Here is a 12,975-nt window from a genome sequence, read left to right as displayed (position 1 = left end):
GTCAAATTGAATTGTCGTTTTATTTTTGCATAATACTAATTGACAAATGGGCAGCACGGTGGCGCAGTGCGTAGGACAATCACCTCACAGCAAGAAGGTTGCTGGTTCGAGCCTGGCTGGGTCAGTTGGCATTTCTGTGTGAGTTTGCATGTTCTCCCTGTGTTCGTGTGGGTTTCATCCGGGTGCTCCCATTTCCCTCATAAGTCCACAAACATGTAGTATAGGTGAATTAGGTAGGCTTAATTGTCTGTGATAAATGAGTGTGTTCGGATGTTTCCCAGTGATGTGTTGCAGCTGGAAGGGGATCCACTGTGTAAAACATTTGCTGGATAAATTGGCAGTACCCTAGATTATTAAAGGGACTAAGCCGAAAAGAAAATGAATGAATGAATGTCAAATGGATTACTATACTGTATATAATCATAAACAATGGTAACAATGGCACTAATAAAAACTAGGTACCCTTTAAGTAGGCTACACACTGGAAAAATCTACTGAAAATATGAGTATTTCTGAGTGTGTAATTCATAAATTTCTAAGCAAGAATAAGATTTCTGATTGTATTAGATGGAGAATTACCATCTGGCTTGGCATTAGCTGGGATGTGAGGTTTATAGCTACATTCAGCTCCTCCTACAGCTGCACGTTCATATCCAAAGCAGGGCTACTCAAATTAATGCATGTGTGCTTCAAGATGTCTAACTTTAGCGTTTTGAAGCCTACTACGCGACCAATTAGCCTATAATGCGCATTCTTGTTTATTGGCAACCTGCACTACTGCGACCCTCTCTCTCTCTCTCGCTCTCTCTCTCGTACACCAGTGCTTCATCCACCTGTGCCTAGGTAACGTGATCACGCAATTAATGGCGGGAACGCGCACTCTGTTTCAGTGGTCCGCGTAACCGATGCGCGCAGTAGTTCACCTCGGGGATTTCAGGAAATCTCAGTATCTGTCTAATTTTTTGAACTACTGGACTGGGATTTAAGTTTTTTTTTTTTAATTTTTAGGTTCTCAAACTGCCGCATGCTAACAGGTAAGCGCCAACTGTCTCTTCTCCGTTGTTTTGTCGATTGTTTACTGACATTTCCGCTGCAGTATTTCATAACTCGCCGCCCATTAAACTTGTTTGTAAAACCTTTTCTCTCGACACAGGACTGCTCAACACTCGCATGTGTTTGTCAACTCATGTTATCTTGTATATACAACTTTCGTAATGACACTATGAAAGCAAGTGGACCGATGAATCCGTGATTGCGTTCGCTGTTAAGTGTAACGGCATGCCGTGAACGAGGCGAAGCACGCCCCCTTACAGCAAGTGCGCGGTCCCGTGACTTGCCCGTTAAACCTGGCTGAGTTAAAACTGTCACCCTCGCGCAGAGCTCCGACCTTCCCTACTACGAGAACAAGTCAAATCACAGTTGTGCTCTCTTTTTTCGCAGGGTCGGACCAACGGAGACGGGCATCTTCGTGGCGTAACAGAAGCGGTTCTGGAACAACAAACAACGCTTAAGTCGTTTTATGGAGGCTTGCGGGACGCAGCGAAACATTTCGTAAAGTGCGCGCACTGAGGATATCAGCCCAGACCCCCTTTATTTCGGAACGTAGTCTTGCTTGGATTTCAGCCGGTTTGAAATGTGGCGTTATGTCCTCGAGATAAATGTGCTATGTGTGTGATTTGGAGAGGATCTTGTGGAAGGTGTCCAGTGGGAAAGAGACTGGGTGGACTCATCTGCAACTGATCCCCGTTTTTCTGAGCGCAATGGACTTGGAATGAAGACAAATCATGGATATAATCTGGGAAATATTTATTATCCTTCAAGCCAATCTCATTGTTTGCACTTCAGGTAAGATACCGTGCATTATGATTCTTATGATGGTAAGAGCTTTGATATTTGTGCTGTTACAGATCAAGCGGTGTGAAAAATGTTAAAATTATTTTAAGTTACCTTGTGTTGTAGTTGCCTTTTATAGCTCAGTTAATAAACTTTATTCTGTTGGATATTTTAGAATTTTATTTATTTTATACTGCCTGCAGTGTTCATATGCATTTAATTTATAGCCGTTTTATTATTCCCAATAACTGAAATTTAATTTTAGAGGAGGAGAAAAGGCAGTAGACTAATTGTGTTTATTATTATTTTTTATTTATATTCTTCATTTTGTGCGGCTGTTGTATTTCAATGAATGCTCCGTTTGCCACCAAATACTAGCCTCACTCAGTCAAGTATATCGAATGGGCAAGCCATAGTAAGTTATGCTTATAAATTAAATGACATAAAATTAATTTGAATTACAAAAAATAAGTCATGCACTATGAGGTTCCCTTTACTAGTTATGTAAATGTGGTCTTGGGCATCACTGAACAGACCAACATGTAGACTGAATGGGAACTACCGCACGAATCCTTCTCTAGTCTTCTCTAACTGTCATCATTTACTATCCCTTGACAAATGTAACACTGAATATCGCGTGGTGTCGATTTTAGCTTTACCTCAGATATTACATTGTTAAAACGAACAGTCATGCAAATAACTTGGCCGATATATACAGTAGGCATAATTCTGAATGACTGCCAAAAGCATTTTAAGCAAGAATCACGAATATCATTTAAATGTCTAAACAAATCAAGTCCTTTCTGGTTCAACTTTAAAGCTCCTCGTGAGAGGTTTATGGCGCGCGTCCAGCAGCGTCGCCCACACGAGAGCTGGACATTGATGGCAACACAGCGCGCAACACATCCGTCTTTCTCGTGATGCGTGGGACAGACAACGGACACGTCCTTGACAACTGCTTATGGCATTTAAAAGCTTCCCTTTTTATTAGTAACCTCCTAATATTTCATGAAACTGAGCAATCAACATGATTCTACAGAATGCATCCATTTCAACGTATGAATTTATGTTTAGGAAACACTTTTTCTGAAGTGACATTACAGATGGTCAGTTTAGGATGTGTGGCTTGTTTTTACTGTGAATGCTAAGAAAAAAAAACAGGTATCGTTTGTAATGCCACTCTGAATACTAATCAAGCATCAGGATTTTTCCTCATCCATAGTGATCTCAAAACTTGTTTCTGGTTTCTCTAAAAATCTGTTTGACTGATGTTGAAAGATTGATCTCAGAAGGCGATAATCTCATCAATTGTGAAGAGCATTTTGATTTGTTTAGATACCTAATGATATTACTGCCACCCCCCCCCCCCCCCCTATTTTTTCTACTTGGTGTATTTTTGTTTCTATTGAAAAGGTTTTTAGGGGTAAAGTACAACAAAAATGTTACACAAGAAAGCAGAGCCAGACTGAACGTGAGATTGCTATTTGGCATTTGCTTAATACCCACTAGCCCACACAGCCTGTGTGACGTCAACAGAAGAGGTTGTTTCAGAGGAAGAGCAAGCTTTTTTATTTTTTATTAATGATGGATGGCCTTTTTTGGAATAAAATGTTCAATGAATCATTCAAAATCAGAGCAGATGTGCATTAAAAAGAAATGCCAAACATTTAGAATTTATGATTTTAGCAAGGTCGTAACCATGGCTGATTCTAGAATCACATTCTTAACATAGTAGACAGAAAACAGTATGACAAATGTCTGAAATAAGTTCATAAGCATAGTCAAAAATGGCCTGGACTGTTTTGGTGAGTTTTTCAATGGAGAAAGCACTGTGTACTGTCCCAGGACTCCTTAAGAGAATTTATGAATGACAGCGAGTCGTCAATGCTGACGCTGATAGGTCATGTGACCGTAAGCAGAATGTAGTACATCCAGGTTTCACTTGTATTAAAATATAATACTAATTGGGTATTATTATTTGGAAAATGTTCAAATAATATTTTAAAATGCACATAAACTCACTTTTAATTACACTGAAAAAATATTCAAAATTGATTCATTAGATTTACTAACTTATTTTTTTAAGGTACGTGACTGGAAACAATTAATTGAGGCTGAATTTAAACAAATTAAGTTGAACATTTCTAAAGTTAATTTGTTTAAATTCAGACTACTAAAATTGTTTGCAACAATTTAGCAGAAGTCATTTTTTTTCATATGCCCAAAATGATAGATGCAAAATGGGTAGTGCCTTGGCATATTAGGGTTTAATGTTTTCACTTCAAAGTGATGAATTTTCTAAAAGCAATAGCATAAGTTAACATCTAAATTATAAAAGAGTTGTCAGAAATGTCATGTACAGTATTTCTACTTACATTTGACCTTTTGTGGAAGTTTAAGCTACATGCTGAAATCTGCACACTTTGCTTCTAGGAATGGGAAACCCCACCTATTTTTTATTTATTTATTTATTTATTTATTTATTTATTTATTTATTTATTTATTTATTTATTTTTTTTGGAAATCTCAGTTAATGTATTTTGACATTGAGAGCTTTTATGACTTAAATAGTTTGGTTGTGTCTCAAATGACACTCTCTGCACTTAAAATCTGTGCACTTTCAAACTCAAGCCTTTAGTGTGTAAGTTTACTGTTGTCTTCAATAGAACACTATTTTTATTTAATTTTTTTAATAAAGGGAAATTCAAACCGTTTCCCAGTTTAGGTTTAATGGTTGCAAAGGTTGTGAAATAAATGACCGAACTAGCAAATACTACCTGCCATGAGTACAACTGCATTCACCATTGAGATGTGGTATAATGTCTTACGTTGGAGAATTTTGCTGGGAGAATCCAAAATAAAGTAATCCAACCTCAGCATCAGATAGCTCCTCCCCTTCATTTACGTGCGCAAAGCTGCAAGTGTTAAGTGCATGAAGTGTGCAACAGTCCACACTTGCTTTTATCGGTAGAAAAAGACCATTGTTCAAGTATTAAAAGTGCACTTTTTTTCTTTAATTTTTAGTGTGAATGCACTACTTATGCACTATTCTATGTCATTTTCTATAGTAAGTAATACAAGTATGCCCTTTAGGACACACCTTTTGTCTCCCCAACAACAAACATTAAGTAAAGTAACCGAATGTCAAGAAGTGCAATATTTACTGATTATGGGGTGGGTCAGTAGGAAAATTTGGCCATTTCTTATAGTTGGTGGACATGGCATTGGTTTTTGTTTTTCCGGCGATGGTGCATCATTTCATTTTCAAACACATTTTCAATTTACACAGTCATCATTCCCCACATAGAAAAAGCTTTGTTCTTTTAATGCTGTTTTCTCCAGCCGTTTTCTTTCTTTTATCAGCAATTGTATTGTTGTTGTTTTTTGACAGATGGAAAACACTCCATGTTGCTGTTTAAACAGTTTTTTAGCTTATTTTGAAGGTCAATGAAGGATTTATCTCTCTGTCTTTGGTATATAACAAGGAAGTTCATCTCAGTGCTTTTGTTTATCTGTATACCATGCTCAGAAAGATCAAAGATTCCATTTTGTCCCCACTACAGTTGTAATTGGACCATAACGAGTACCATCTTCCTTAGCTCTTCAGTTTGCAGGCATTTTTACTGGAGCATCATAGATATTCGCTGACATTTGCAGAGCATGAGCATTTGTTTAGTTATGGCAGTTAACATTTGCTTTGATGCCACTCTGGCTCCAGCAGAACAGAGTCTCCATTCTCAAAATGTGCAGAGCATCTCATTGTGTCAGTGTGCAACTGCAGATTTAGAGGGACTGCATTAGGGGTTGATATAAAATCAATTACAGGTGGATCAATAATGAGATTCTTACTGGGACTGATTTATTTGTGGTTTTTTGTGTTGATGCTCGTGTAATAAGACCTGTCAAGTAAACCTTACTCTACTGCCCTCAAGAGCTGCACTAGTAATTGATGTTAGATGATGTGGTCTTTGGTGTCTTTGTTTTTTTTTTGTTTTTTTAGCTTGCTTAGCTAGCTTAAAAAAAACCCAATGGTCAGATACTGATAATTTTGGGAAGAGGAGATCTGGAGGGTTATACTCTGAATGATGATGAAGTCTGTTAAATAACCAAACAATGTTGATTTATTTATTATTTTCTTTTGGTATGATTTGCTTTCACACTGGTCTTTTAGCAAGTGAATCAGAAATTGTAAACAAAACTCCATTTGCACTAAAATCAGCCATTTATTGGACAGTTATGTTTGCAATCCTGTAGCCTGATGTTCATCATGAAACCATCACTTTCCAAAAACAGAACCGGCAACCACTGCAAAGTGGGGCTGGGCGATTTTGCAAAAAAAAAATCACAATATCATGTTTCATATCTTTCGATATCGATAATTATTGAATATTTTTTAATATTCCATTTAGAAATATTAGCATTTTTTTTTTATTTAACCACTTTGTTTTAATTTACCAACATTGCTAAGGTAAATAGTTTTAATAGTCAATATCTCATCTCTTTATATTAAAATAAACATGATTGTTAAAGAGACTCTTAATCTTGATAAATGTTACAGAGTGTGTGCAACTAAGGTAGATCAACATCTGTAAGATGTGAATATTGATACAGCAAACCTCAAACCTTTATTCAAAATAAATAATGATAATCAGTTCTGAGCTTTCAAGTAAAGGGACTGACCATCATTATTCAAAAATATCAGAACATTAAAAATTGCGAAGTTGGATGACTATATTACCCATGCTAAAAACTCTTTCAGATGGGAAGCTAGTGACTGGCATGCACAAGAAAAGAAACCAAAAAGCCACTCTGGCAACATCCATGCATGCTTTTTATTTACAATCGCCTCACTGCTGCTAAACGGCGCTCATTTTCGCACGTGTTGTTATTCTGATCTGAAAGGGCAAACGCGAACACGTGATTTCCTTGACCATTACAATGGGCTTTGCACTCACTCTCCCCTGGTGTCTCTCTCATAACTAAGCGACCATCAAGCGTTTTCTCAGACGATGGCAAGTTTATGGAGAAAAGTAAAAAGCACTGCAGTGTTTGGAAGCGCTTTTGTTTGAGTTAATTAGTCTTCCGTTATTACCGAAATGTTTATATTCCAAACAAAGTGTGAAGCAGACTGGTTAGTTCTACTTGCATGAATCGCGATGTGTTCGCAGCATTCGAAAAAGTTCAGATGTTTTCAATTAGGTGTGCCTGGAAAATGCACATGTGCGCATCGCTCCCATACACGCGTCGTGCAAGTCGTGAGCTTCAAATGGAAATGACAAACTTACACCCTAAGCCTATTGGCATTGCTTCCAAAGTGTGCGCTCAGCAGCCACATTTTAATAAAACTATAGCCTTTACTGAAACTTCATACCGAATTTTTTTTTTAATAGACATTGACAATGGTGTTACCTATTTATTTATTTATTCATTATTGCCCAGCCCTTCTGCAAATCAAATTTCATAACTTGTATCAGAGCTAGAGCTTGGGTTTGTTAGTTGTGGTTCATTAGAGAGCATGACTACTGGTTGCATAACAACAGGGTGCATGGGTGCACAACTAAAACTAAAGGTTCTTTATATAAACTGCCTGGCTTTCTGAATTCGATCAGAGCAGATCAGATCATATTCACACTTTAAACAAACCGCACCAGAGTCCATTTGGAAGATACAAAGATGTCCTCAACAGAGTGCCATTGCTGTATTCACACCTGTACATAAGATCTGAACCTAAGGGGGAACTAACTTGAGTTTGATTCAGAAAACAGGTGTGAACAGACTATAATATATACAGTATGTCCAAAGATCTAATGGAAAAAAAAAAAGATTTTGTGTTTGGCAACATCCTTATTTGCTGCAGCTCTCAAAAGTATTTTGTGTGTGTGCCAACGAACACATGCAGAGCCAAATAGTTGACCAGGAACAAGATGTTGTTAATATAAATATAGTTTATTTATTATTTTTATTTTATTTTTTCTGATGTAAACTGCGGTTATGTTTTGGATGACAATGGTTGAAATTTTTCTCTATGCCACCAATCTCAACAGGAAAAATGTAGACATACTGGTGCTACTGTACGTGTCCATTATAAATGAATCTGGACATTATTTTCCCAACATTTGTTTGTAGCTTTCAATATGCCACAGTCATTTTAAGGTCATGACAATATGCCTCATAACAGCAAAAGAGATTAGAAACATGTTGTCTGCTTTCCTGGGCTTTTCTACATTTTTTCTATCTTTTGAGAAGCCATGCATCCTTACTATTCCTCTTCTCTGCCTATGGACCCTTGTTTGTTTCTGTGTTGTTTTTCACTGTCAGACATTGTAATGCTGTGTAGGGCTCTGTCTTTACATGCATGGATGCCAATTGAAGGTTTAAATCTAAAATCCTAAATCTAAAATCTAAAAATCTCAATACACCAGAGGTTTCAGATTTGCTTTGTTGCTCTTTGTCTTTGCTTATCATGAAAAAGTCATTCATTTATCCAGGTGAATAAAAGAATGTGCAAAAAAGTCCAGACAGAAGCATCTATTTAAGTTGTTTTGCTACGTGATTCATTGATGATTTGATGTATTGTAATCATTTACGTTTCAAACCTCTTGAAAGTTATGTAAGGTCTGCCCTTTTAATCCTGAAGAATTGGATTAATTGTAGCTTCAATTATTTTAAAGAGCATTTATTTATTTAGAGTGAGGCATGTGAAGTGCCTTTATTAAGATATGAACTATGTATGGATTTTCATCCATAGTGGCTAAATGATGTAATTTATCAGTTTATAATTTCCATGGTGCTTTTTTGCATGATTTTTAACTCATTTAGGCACTGTGGATGAAAAAATATATGCTTGACTGTATATGGAACATTTCATTAAATGTGTTCAATTAATTTATAGGTAATACGATAACTTATAATTGGGTGGAAGTATAATTGGGTGGAAGTCTTGTAATAGATTTCCATGCTTGTAATGCTATGCTCTGTATAAAATCACTCCCACCTTTTCCTGAATCCTCATAATTTAGTATGATTTTTTTTTGTTGGTCTGATGAAAAGCTTCATTTAATCAAGCATTTGATTTATTAAATGCCACATTTAAAAACAATAAAGGGCTGAAAACACGATGAACTTCTAGTCATGGGCTTCTCAAAGTCTGCACTCTTGTCCGGACCCAACTCCATTTCATAATTTCATTAATTGTGTGTAAGGGATTAAGTGTTGATTTAGTATTGCTAAAATCACATGTATAACTTTTATTGTTGCAAGATTTTTAATGTCTTTTTGGTGATGGTCTGAAATGGAAATTGTTTTTCCTGAGTGATGCTGTTGTCATGAAATTCCGTCACAGTATGACGTTTGTTGTAATTTGGCAACACTCTTCACCGCTGCCAGGTTCTATTCTTTGAATGAGTGAGGATGTCAGTTTCCAGAAAAGAAAAATTGGCTAAGAAATTTAGCGTTTTCAAAGATGATTGCATGGTGAGGTGTGAGTTAATTTACCTTCAATCACACAGAAAATGGTTCTGTTTGATTTGTAATGAGATAGTCGTGAAGTAGAATTGTCAAATGTCACAATGAAACAAATATTTAGGCGGCTGATGGAATACAGACAGTGCCATTTCTCACATTAGACTGTTCTGTATTTTGCACAATGTTTCATGTCATTTTCTCATCAAAAAAATCCTGACACTTTTTATGTAAGTGTCACTTGTCATTTTAACACTTTTGCACTTTTTATTATTGTATTTTTGTATAGAAAAGGCTTTTTTAATGGTTTATTTATGCATGTGATCATTAAAATTATGTTTTGAAGTTACACATTTTTCTGGATTGTTGACGTTGATGGAAATTCGGATTTGCAGCTTTATATTGAGATTTTGAGAACGCCTGTTCTAAGTCAGCCATGTTTCAGGAGCAGCTGTGTTTAGCTAGGTCTTCCCTGATGGGTGGGTGTAGCTAACACTATTGACTGTCACATGCATCGGGCATAGCCATTTGTAAAGAAAAAAAAAAACCCAGCCATGAATCTTGTCACAAACCCACAGCAGCGAGACGCCATGACATGTTTGCACTAGCTCTCAGGTGCCCTGTGGCACATCATCCACAATGCACACCTGGCCATTCTGAGCCAAACAAGCTACACTCCCCACAGCTTGACAACGATCGCAGCTCTCTTTGTAGCAGACGCCTCACCGCCGCCATGCATGTGACTCCAAAAGGATGTTTTTCATGTTTGGACTATGCCACGGCTGAAGGCTGGAACATTAAGCGCTGATATCTATAGTACAGAGGCTTTGGCTGTGGCTGGGTGATCCTGCACACCCACACTGGGCAACACTGTCTCAGCTGACTAATCTGATAATCCCATGCAGATGTGTCTGTGAGTGAGTTTGCATCTGTGCATGTGGACCAGTGAGAGAGAGAGAAGAGACTGAGAGATGCAAGATTGTCAGTATCCTCCTTATGTGATTTGGTTGTTTATCCGTTTCCGTTCCAGAATGAAGAGGCTTATGTCACAAACGTTTAGATATTATGTAAATTGCCAAATGAATTGTCCTAAGTGAACCTCAATGCCTATTACTCTTCAGTTTGTGTTCATGTTGATAAAACTGTGAGTCTCCAGGGGAATCATTCCAAATGCTCCTGTAATACTGACAAAGTTTATATCTGGTAGTAAAAGTTCCACTCTCACATTTGCCTCGATGCAGCTCTCGAGGGAAGTGAGAAGTTTTCAGTGTTTGCGCTGGTCAATGCAGTGGGTGTGCGTTTCATACCATGCCATCTGTCATATAATTTATTTATAGTAAAATAACTTTTTTAAGACTGAGGTGCTGCTCGGGTCGTAGTAAGGCCATTAGAACCAACAGTCCCCTCAAGTATTGAATCTAGTGTTAAACCACAAAGAACACAGAGCATTAAATAACTGTGTAGACTGAAACTGGAGGAGTGAACCAGAGCTTCTGACCGATACAGTTAATGTAATATCTGTTGACTGATTTAATCTTGTTGATTACATGAAAACATTAATTTGGCTTGGAATAAATTGCACTTTTTTTACCTGTCATGTTTTATTCAAAACTATAATGTCAGAAACTGTTGAAGTAGGCACTTCAAAGTAGGCATGGGACGATAACTGGTTTCAAGGTTCACCGCGGTTTGGAAAAGTCAAGGTATTAAAACTGCAAAAATGTTTAGTTCTACCGTTTCTAAGGTATATGTGAAGGGTTTTTTTTTTAAGTAGTTTTTTTATGTGTTGTAAGGAAATCTTTTTTTTTTGGAAGCTAATAAAGATAGTATAAATCAATGGTTTATTTAAATTATGTAGCCTGACATGTTTACTGTTCCAAAATATCATAAATGTTTATATAAATGTAATCTATTGTGTTAAATGGGAAAAAAGTTTTTTTTTTTTTACTAAGACATTTAAAAAGAAATTATTTTACAACAGTAACAGGGTGTCCGCAGGGTCTTAAAATGTCTTTAATTTCAAAACCTAAATTTTAGGCCTTAAAAGGTCTTAAATTTGCTGACAAATTGTCTTGTAGGTCTTAAATTGTTTTAAACCGGTCTTAATTTTGCTTTGTCCAAGTAAAGCTAGTCAATTTGGGCCGATATCCATCTAATGACCAACAACCCATCTAAAAAAAAAACAACGTATTTTTTATATTTAAGTGTTTACAGCAAAGAGATTCACCACCGCTGTTAGACATTTTCACAGCAAATTCCCCAAATTAAATTCCCTAATCAAGGAAAACAATTACAAGATTCCTCATGATAATACAGGGCCATTATAACAAATCTTAACCTTGTAGATGTCTAAAATTCTTTATGGTCTTAAAATCTTAAATTTGACTTGATTAAACCTGCAGAAACTCTGAGTAAACACAATACCGTGATACTTTGAAACCGTGATCTTTTTATCCAAGTTTATCATACCGTCAGAAACATATACCGGCCCATGCCTACTTCAAAGTATTTGACCATCTTTTTGTTTTTGTATATTCAACTATAACATGACTCAAGTTTCTCTTGAAGCATTAAGCGTTTAAAGAAAGTTTAAAGAAAGATCTAGAAATTAAGTGACCAACACATGGAGTGGGCATAATAAGTAAATAGTCACATTGAAAATAAAAGAATTGTTCAATTAATCACGGCATTGATTATAATTTTTTTGGGGTCATATTGTCCAACCCTAGGATAACCTACTCTCCCAAAACCAAAACATGAAACACTATTTTTCTTTTAAAAATATTTATATTTCTACTTCTATTCCTCTTCATTTATAGAACCACCACCGGTGTTGCATCATGATGCATCTCTGTTAAAACGCATACATAAAGTAACCTGGTGTTGAAGGCCCTATAGCCAGGATATGGGATATAATTTGCAGACATTATAGAGCTACTATGTAAAGTAGTCAACATTTTAAGTGGATCATAATATTTTCAAAATTGTCCAGGAAGAGAAGACCGGTATGAGCGTTGTTCAATAGTATTAGGAAAATTTTGATAACATTTGAAGAGGATCAAAACTTTGAGTACTGTGTATGCAAGAGACTCCCAGAACGTTTGGGAGTTGCCATAAGGTGGGATAAGAAACTGAATTGTGCCAATTGTTTGGCAAAAAATTGCTCATTGCTCACCCCACACCTTACAGCTTCTGTAACATGAGCTACATTTGATGTCCTCATGTTGTTGCGGTGCTAAGGCCCAATTCTACCCCTTAACCCTCGTTTTGCGCGTTCACTTGAAGGGGTAGGGGTGTCCTAATTCTCTTTATTTTGAAGGCGTAAGGCTAGGAGTAAGGGCTAGATAGCCCTTGAAATGGAGATTTGTCAGGACCAAACTCTAAACCAAGGGGTAAGGAAATTTCCCAGAATCTACAGTGCAATGGCAGCATGGCTACACAAAAGTAAGGAGATGCACAAATTGGTATTTAAATTTTTTTTTGTCATTATTATGAATTTTTTACATCAACCAATCGTATGTTTTAATACATTCATAATGGTGTTCGTGTTTTACCATCATGCTTTAAAAATCTATAATCCATAATAATTCAGTTCAATTCACCTTTATTTTTTATAGCGCTTTTACAATGTAGATTGTGTCAAAGCAGCTTCACACAAAAGGTCATAGTAAATTGGAACAG

At 36.5% G+C, this 12,975-nt stretch overlaps 1 protein-coding gene across 1 annotated transcript in view; it reads left to right on the top strand.

Moving 5' to 3' along the window:
• The first annotated feature begins 1,338 nt into the window (after positions 1–1,338).
• The window catches only part of ca10a (carbonic anhydrase Xa), a 296,564-nt gene continuing 284,927 nt past the window's right edge, over positions 1,339–12,975 (top strand). The window contains exon 1 of the mRNA XM_056470210.1: positions 1,339–1,845. Within this exon, the coding sequence (XP_056326185.1) occupies positions 1,785–1,845 (61 nt within the window). The 5' untranslated portion in view covers positions 1,339–1,784. The remainder of the gene's footprint in view (positions 1,846–12,975) is intronic.

Source organism: Danio aesculapii, chromosome 12 (genome assembly GCF_903798145.1).
Source record: "Danio aesculapii chromosome 12, fDanAes4.1, whole genome shotgun sequence".
In the NCBI taxonomy this organism is placed as follows: domain Eukaryota; kingdom Metazoa; phylum Chordata; class Actinopteri; order Cypriniformes; family Danionidae; genus Danio; species Danio aesculapii.
Note: the sequence above shows the minus strand (reverse complement) of the source record. Positions and strands in the feature narration are given on the sequence as shown.